Source organism: Psittacula echo (assembly GCF_963264785.1).
Source record: "Psittacula echo genome assembly, chromosome: 2".
Classification (NCBI taxonomy): Eukaryota; Metazoa; Chordata; class Aves; order Psittaciformes; family Psittacidae; genus Psittacula; species Psittacula echo.
Window position 1 is genome coordinate 60,053,910 of NC_137737.1, and position 7,911 is coordinate 60,061,820.

At 63.2% G+C, this 7,911-nt stretch overlaps 1 protein-coding gene across 1 annotated transcript; it reads right to left on the reverse strand.

Annotated features, from left to right (window-relative positions):
* Positions 1 to 528: 528 nt before the first annotated feature.
* Positions 529 to 7,664, reverse strand: CSPG5 (chondroitin sulfate proteoglycan 5; the record flags this gene model as incomplete). Its single annotated transcript, XM_080611820.1, has 5 exons — positions 529 to 696; positions 2,763 to 2,835; positions 3,625 to 3,813; positions 4,911 to 6,162; positions 7,601 to 7,664. 5 exons carry the CDS (start codon positions 7,662 to 7,664, stop codon positions 529 to 531), a joined length of 1,746 nt encoding a protein of 581 aa, XP_080467946.1.
* Between the last annotated feature and the right edge of the window lie 247 nt (positions 7,665 to 7,911).

Below are 7,911 nucleotides of genomic sequence, written 5' to 3' on the forward strand. Positions count from 1 at the left end.
GGTCAAGGAGGGGGGACCAGGCACCCGCCATTCCCCCTGGGTGATGCTCAGATGGGACCCTTGGGAAGCAGGGAGTGAGGAGATGCGGGGTCTTGTGTCAGGAGATCACTGGCAAGAGGCTTAACTTTAAAAAAAAATGGTTTATTTCAAGATCTTCCTTCCCTTTTTTTTTTTGTTGTTGTTTTTACTTGTATTTCAAAAAAAGTGGGGCAAAGTACAAAAAAAGTCAGTTGCAGGACAGCAAAGGTTTAGAAATCACAGCGCTGAACTAACCCAAGCGAGATACACGGAGCACGAACCAAACACCCCCACGACGCGGCCAAAGGCCATGTGCAGCCTTTGGCTTTGTTATTATTATTATTATTAATTAATTTCTGTTTTCCTCTGTACAAAACACATCAAAGCATGCCACGGAGCGGGAAAATGATACCAGACGGGAGATACCAGACAGGGAGGAGGCAGGAGATGTGTACAGCAGGGGACGGGAGGGCTGGCTCCCGCTCTCGCCTTCTCCTTCTCCTGCCCTGCTCACGTCAGGTTGTTCTGCAGGCAGTTGAGCTCGCTGCTGTCCTGCTCCCCTTTGCAGCTGCTGCCGTCATGCTTGGGCGACGTTGAGTTGTGGATGTTAAATGGCTCCTCGTCCTTCAGGCAGGACTTCAGGGAGTCCTGCAGCTTGTGGGGAGCACTGGGGTCATCCTGCCAGGAGAGATGGAGGGGTCAGGAGATGATCATGACATGGGGGACACTGCTGCAATGGAGGGTGTCTGGCAATGAGAACTGGGTGAAGGCACTGATGTCCCCACTGGCATCCCAGCCGGGGCTTTGCTTCCTTGTAGGCAGCCCCTGGCAGCAGGCAGGGCTGCCCAAAGGTGAGTCAAAATGCAACCCCATGCAATGCATATCTGGGGAGTGTAGAGCTCACAGCATGGAGGGAGAAGGTCGTGGAATGATAGAATCAGACTGGTTTGGGTTGGAAAGGACCTTAAAACTCATCCAGTTCCACCCCGCTGCCATGGGCAGGGACACCTTCCACTAGACCAGGCTGCTTCAAGCCCCATCCAACCTGGCCTTGAACACCGGTGACTCACTGCCAATCCCCACCACAGATTCCCCACCATGGGGCCTCCAGCATCCAAAGCTACTCAAGAGCCATGCTGGCCACAAGAGCCACCCTATCCATCACCTTTCCAGCCACCCCCACCACCCAATTTCTCTTCCCATTTCAAGCTTAGCTCATCTCATCATCCCCAGAATCAGCAACTCCCTGAGTGAGCGGCGCTTGGCAGGAGGCCCAACGGGTTGGATTTATTGCAGTTAATGTACAGCTGGCCCCACCATGCCACTGGCCAGATCCACCTCTTCCCGATAGATGCCTCTTCCCAATGTCCCCCCACAGCTGCCAGAAGCATCTTCCTCCACGGCTGGGCTGTGCCCAGAGTTTGTCCCACATCTATGGGGAGAGCCGCACTGCTGGCACCGGGGCCAAACTCCAGCTGTGTTGGGTAATGTCTGTTCCTGGACAGTCCCGGCATCACCGTCAGTGCTGGCGGCGTGGGATGAGCTATGGCATGGTGGGCTGTGAGGACAGGATGAGCCATGGTGGTGAGGCACCTGCTGGCATTGTAGTGGTTTACGGTGCTCCCAGTGCTGCCTGGCAAGTGGCGGACGGAGGGAGACACCCAAGGGCCAGTGTCATGCAGCCATGGTCATATGAGGATGGAAGTCTCCACCTTCTATGCAGTGATGCTATGAGAGGCGCCTTGTCAGTCCGAGGCTTGTGCCATTGGCACCAGGACAAATCCCATGGGGTGAGCACCAAGCTCCATTGCCCAGCAGAGGGATTGCACTGCGTGTCCCCAAAAACCTCTTTCCCAGGGTGTTGACCCCGCTGTCCCCTCCACATCCTCAGTGTGCTGCATCCCAGGTACGTGTGTCACTGCAGGACCAAGCCCTCCACATCCTGGAGGGGACAAGGGATGGGTCAGAGCCCAGTGAGATGTTGTGGGCTGGTACTGAATTCATCCCAAGGTTCATCCACTCTGCAGCAGGGAGTGAGCCAGCTCCGGGAGCCTCCTGCCAGGTTGGCCAGTGGCAGACGCTATGGCTGCTAAAGGCAGTCGAAAGACAGGGAGAACTGGCGGTGGGTGGGCTAAGGCAAAGGCTAAAGGGACCTACGCTCCTCCTCCGGCTCCTGCTTGGCAAAGCCCTTCGCTTCTCTCTGTTTCAATTTGAAAGACAGGAGGTTGGAAGGGCAGCCCCGGGAATGCCGGCAGCTGCATCCTGACCAAGCCAGCAGCATCCCAGAGCATTCCATCCTCCAGCATCACCCACCGCTGTCATCTGGCTGTCATCAGCCAGCCCTGCCCCAGTGATGGCACAGCCAGGGAGCATGGTCTGACAGAGCCATATCGCACTGGCTGTCTCCTCCCTGAAAACACTGGCACAGCCACCCCACACACAGAGCCAAAGCCACCAGGAACTTGGAGGGAAGGGGATGAGGCAGGGGGACAGGGGGGTGACAGCGACCCCCAGCCTGGCTTGGGGCCGGTTTGGGTATTTGGGGCAGGATGTGGCGCTGCAGGACCTGGAAGTGAAGGGAGGGAGTGGTGGCCATGGCAGGATGGGGACAGGAGGGTGCAGAGGGATCCGGTGGTGATGCCGTCACCCAGGAAGTGCCAGGACCATGGATGGAGGGGACAGAGAAGACATCACTGGACAGATGGACAAGGGTAGGAGGGGGCGGTGCCAAGAAGCCTCCTTACATTTGGGTGGGAGCCCTCGGCGATGGTGGAGAGGGAGAAGTTGTCGTTGTGCAGCTCGGACGGGGTGCGGTATCTGCCGTGGGGAGAGTACAATGGTGAGACCGGGGATGCCACCAAGCACCCCCTGTGCCCCTGTGTTTTGTGGTGAACATGGTGTTGAGGGAGATAAATGCTCCCAGCGCTGGAAGTCTGCAGGCTAAATGTCCCCAGGCATGGAGGTCTGGGGCTAAATGCCCCCAGCTCTGGGAAGGTGCAGGCAAATGTAGGCAGGGGAGCAGTGAGGGCAGCCCAGGGCAGGCAGGAGCCACACGGTCCCAGGGCCTGAGAGGGAGACCCATGGGCTGGCAGGGAGCTTTGCTGCTAATTACACTTGGCTGTTCCAAACGCTAATTAACAGCTCATTAGGGACCCAGGCGGGCGGGCAGGGCCTTCTCCTCCCTGGCTCCAAGCAGGTGGGTGGGGAATGACTCAAACCTCCACCCCATGCCAGCCCTGCCACCCGCCCCCAGCCCTGTCCCCAGGGACACAGTGGGGACCATCTCCAGTGGCCCCCGGGCACTGTGGTGAGCCCAGCCGGTGGCCCCAGCTCCCAGTGAAGCAGATTAACTGGTGCCAGTCAGGAGCAGCTTTAAAGGATTAACCATGGAGCAGGAGCCACAAGCCATGTCCCTGCAGGGCAGCTTCCAGCTTTCCCACCCACCGTCACCTTGTCCCTGTCAGCACAGGGGGTCCCACAGAAACGGGGATGGGACCGCATCCAGCCAGGATGCTGAGCCCACTGCAACTGTTGCAGCTATCGGGGTGCCACCTCCAGCGGTTTGGGACAGTTTTAGGGGAGCCAGAGTGTCCCTACGGCACTCACTTGGTCTTGCGCAGTTTGCTGTTCTCCGTCTTGAGCAGGTAGAGCTTCTTGGCGAAGAAGACGGTGAGCATGAAGAGCAGCAGCACCACGAGGGCGGCCGAGCCCACGGCCACGCACATCACTTGGAAATCGGTGACAATGGCCTCGCAGCGCGTGCCCTTGTGCCACGTGTAGTCCTGTGTGTTGCACCTGCAAGGGGAGGCGGTTAGGGGACCCCCACCCCAAAATGTGGGTCCCAAATGGTGGGGGACACCGGCATCTGTAACCGGGGAGATTACGGGCATCTGATGGGAGGTGAGATTAACAGGTCCCTGAGGAGTGTGACCCCTTGGGGCCTGCACAGGGCGATGCTCGTCCCCCACACCCGTGTTTCCCAGCCCCACTCAGCCCCGGCAACTGCCCAGTGGGGGCAGCTGGGGACACCCGTGTCCCCCCATGCAGGCGGGCTCGGTGCCAGCCACACGACACGTGCTGAGCTGTACGGCACAGCCAGCGTCGGCCCTCCCCGGGTGCAATCTGCCGGGGACGATTAGCGCGGCAGCCCCGGAGCCTGCATGGCCCTGACCTAATTCCTGCCCAGCCGCCACTCAGGAGGCAGGGAAAGCCCCTCTGTGTCCAGGCGGATGAGGCTGCAGGAGCAGAGGGACCTGGATGGGGTGTACAGAGGCAGAGCCTGGGAACAGGGTGCAGGGGGATGGAGAGAGTGGGAATGGGGTGCATGGAGATGGAGACTCTGGGGATGGGCTATATGGGGATGGAGAGGACAAGCATGGGGTGCAGCGGGATGGAGAGCCTACAGATCAGTTGCATGGGGGATTGAGAGCTCAGGGATGGAATGCATGGAGTTGGAGAGCCCAGTGGGGTATGGGTGGTGGAAAGCCCAGGGATGGGATGTGCAAGGATGGAGAGCAAAGGATGAGGTACAAGGGATGGGCAGCCCAGGTGAATGGAGAGACTGAGAATGGGGTGCAGGGGGTACAGAGAGCACAGGGATGGGATGCTTGGAGCTGGAGAGCCCAGGGATGGGATATACAGGAATGGAGAGCCAAGGATGGGATGCAAAAGGATGGAGAACCAAAGATGGGGTGCAGGGGGCTGGAAAGCCAAGGGTAGGATAAGGGAATGGGGAGCCCAGGGATGGGCTGCGCTGGGGGATAGAGAGACTGAGGATGGGGTGCACGAGGGACAGAGAACTCAGGGATGGAGCGCATGGAGTTGGAGAACCCAGGAATGGGATGTATGGGAATGGAGAACTCACACAGACCCCCAGGGTCCCCGTCCCTTACCGGCAGAAGGCCCCGTGGCTCTCCACCAGGTAGCACTGGCCGCCGTTGTGGCAGTAGCTGGGGACGAGGTCACAAACGGAGCGGCAGGAGCTGTTGTGCCGCACGTAACCGCTCCGGCACTCGGTGCCGTTCTCTGGCTGGCCCTGCTCCCCAGGCCTTGGCCACGCCGTGGGGCTGCCCCCCGGGACACCAGAGGGCTGTGGTGGGGCCATGTCACGGCGGCCGGTGGGTCGGGGGTCCCGTGGCACCGGCTGGGCACCGGGCACGGCTGAGGCGGGCGGCCGGTATCCATTCTCGTCCTCCAGCCCCCCATCTTCCTCCTCATCCTCTTCCTCCTCATCCTCCTCCAGCTCATCCTCCTCATCCCCGTCGGCATAGAAGGAGGTGGTCGGGTAGAAATCAGCTTCGTCGAAGGGTGTGAAGTCGTCATAGAGCTCATGGAGGGCCCATGGCGTGGCTGCCCCATCCTGCTCCCGCTGCCGTGCCGAGCCGGCCGCCCCCCGGCCGCCCCCGGGGAAGCCCCCCAGTCCCTCGCCCCCTTCAAACAGGTCGTAGTAGTCGACGTCGATGATCTCCGAGGCTGTCCGGTCGGCGGGCGGCTCGGCCGGGCGCGGGGTGGCGGCGGTGACGGTCTCCTGCAGCCAGGTCAGATCCGTCCAGCCGCGAGCCCCCTGCGCCGGGGCCGGGCTGGATGCGGCCGCCCGGATCTCCGGGGGACGCCCCGAGTCCCCCGTGGCTGCCGGCACGGGGCTGGGCTCACCGGGCACCGGGGTCCGCGGCGCGGCCGAGCCCGCGGCCACCAGCAGCAGGTCGGACTCAGCCGAGTCGGTGGCGAGCTGCGGGCCGGGGGGGCTCGGCGGGGCGGCCGTGAGACCCCCGAGCCCCGCGGGGCTGCGCAGGGAGGCCTGCGTGGGCCTCTCGCCGCTCCCCGGCTCCTCGGGGCTGCCGAGCGCCACCGCGGCCCCGTCCCCGGGCCAGGTGACCGCGGCCTGGCCGTCCTCCGCCGGGCCGGTCCTGGGGGGCAAGGCGCTGGCGTCACCCTCGCCGGCGCACCCCGCGCACCCCTCCGGCACCGCCGCCGCGTCCGTGGTGGCTGCTGCGCCCACCCCGGGGGGCTCCAGCTGGGGCCCCGCCGCGGCCCCCCCGGCGCTGGAGCTGTTGCTGGGCCCCCCCAGGGGGTCTCTGCTCACAGGGTCCCACCGCGAGCCTCGCCCCTCGGCCTCGCTGGCGTTTTGGGGGGGCCACTCAGATGCTGGAGGGGGACAAGGAGAGGAAGAGGTGTCAGAGGTGCCCCCCACACCCTTGGCGGGGCTCGTTGTGTCCCCACCTGCTCGACCTCAACCCCCCAGCACCACGACATCTTCTGGGGAGGGGGGGTTGCCCCCAAGTCTTTTACAGCTTCTCCTAGGGACCAAAGGGACAAACCCTGCAGAAGCCCCCAGCTCTGTGGGTCCCCCCGTACCCATGACAGTCCCATTCATCACCCCCAAACTCTGTGACATCCCCTACAATGACACAGCCCTCCCCAAGCCAAGCTGCCCCCGGTCCAGGCCCCCCAGCTGCCCTGCAAGGGGATCCAGCCCCTCCTCTACTTCCTGCATGTGCACATGCACATCCCATACACATCGTGGGATCCAGCCCCCCCACAATGGGATCCTGCCCCTTGCAACAGGATCTTGCTCCCCCTCCAATGCAATCCAGCCCCCTACAAGGGATCCAGCCATCCTTTGGTTCCTGTAAGTGCACCCCACACATATAAAAGGGAATCCAGCTCCCTGCAACGGAATCCACCCCTCCATCCCCTGATCCTCCCAATTAGGTCCACCCTTCATCTGGTTCCTGCATAGGCACCCACTACACACAATGGGATCTATCCACCCCTAAACGGGATCCAGCCCCTGCAACAGGATCTAGCCCCCCCGCAATGGAATCCAGACCCCTCATAAGGGGTCCAGCCCTTTCTGGCTCCTGCACATGCATCCCATATATACAGCAAGATCCAGCTCCCCTCAAGCTTCCCCTACCGGGATCAAGCCCCTGCAAACGGATCCAGCCCCCCCTGCAAAGGGAACCATCCCTCCTCTGGTTCCTGCAAGTACATCCCATACCCACAACCGAATCCATCCCCTTCAACGGGATCTGGCCCCTGCAGCAGGATCAATCGAACTGCAAGGGTATCCAGCCTCCCTAGAAAGGGATCCAGCTCCCCCCTATCCCCGCAATGGAATCTAGTCCCCTGAGGAGGGGATCCAGCCCTCTCTGGTTCCTGCAAGTGCACTCCATAAATCACAAGGGGATCCAGCCCCTGCAAGGGGAGCCAGTCCCTCCTCTGGCTCCTGCGGATGCACCCCATACATACAAGGGGATCCAGCCCCTCCAGCAGGATCAAGCCCCCCGCCTACAAGGGGATCCAGCCCCCTACAAGGGGATCTAGCCCCTGCAAGAGGACAGAGCCCGGGCAAGCGGACACCCCCCCCCCCCCCCCCCCGCAGAGGAATGCAGCCCCCGCCCGGGACCGAGGACCCCCCCGCTGCCGCCTGGGATCCGCCCCCCCCCCCCCTCCTACAGGTGACAAGCCCCGGGGGGTCGGACCCGACCCCAACCAGGTCCCCGGTGCAGGATCCAGCCCCATGCCGGGGCTCAGCCCCCCCTTGCCCCCTCCCATCCGCATCCCCATGGCCGGTACGTACCGAGGGCGCCGATCGCCAGCAGCAGGGCCAGGGCCCGGGCGGTGCGGGGCCGGGCGGGGGCCATGGCGGCATGGAGGGACCCGCGGCTCCGCCACCGGGGCCGGCACCGGCAGCGGCTCCGCCCGCGCCCCGCGCCCCGCTCCGCGCCTCCCGCCGCTCCGCGCCGCGCCGAGCCGGGGGGGCCGGGGGAGGCGGGAGAGGGCGGGCGGGAGCCGCCAGCTCCGCCTGCGGGAGCGGGGACGCCGCCGGCAGCACCGGGACGAGGCAGCGGAACCTTCCCGGCGTCCAGGGGAAACATCCCTGCACCCCCC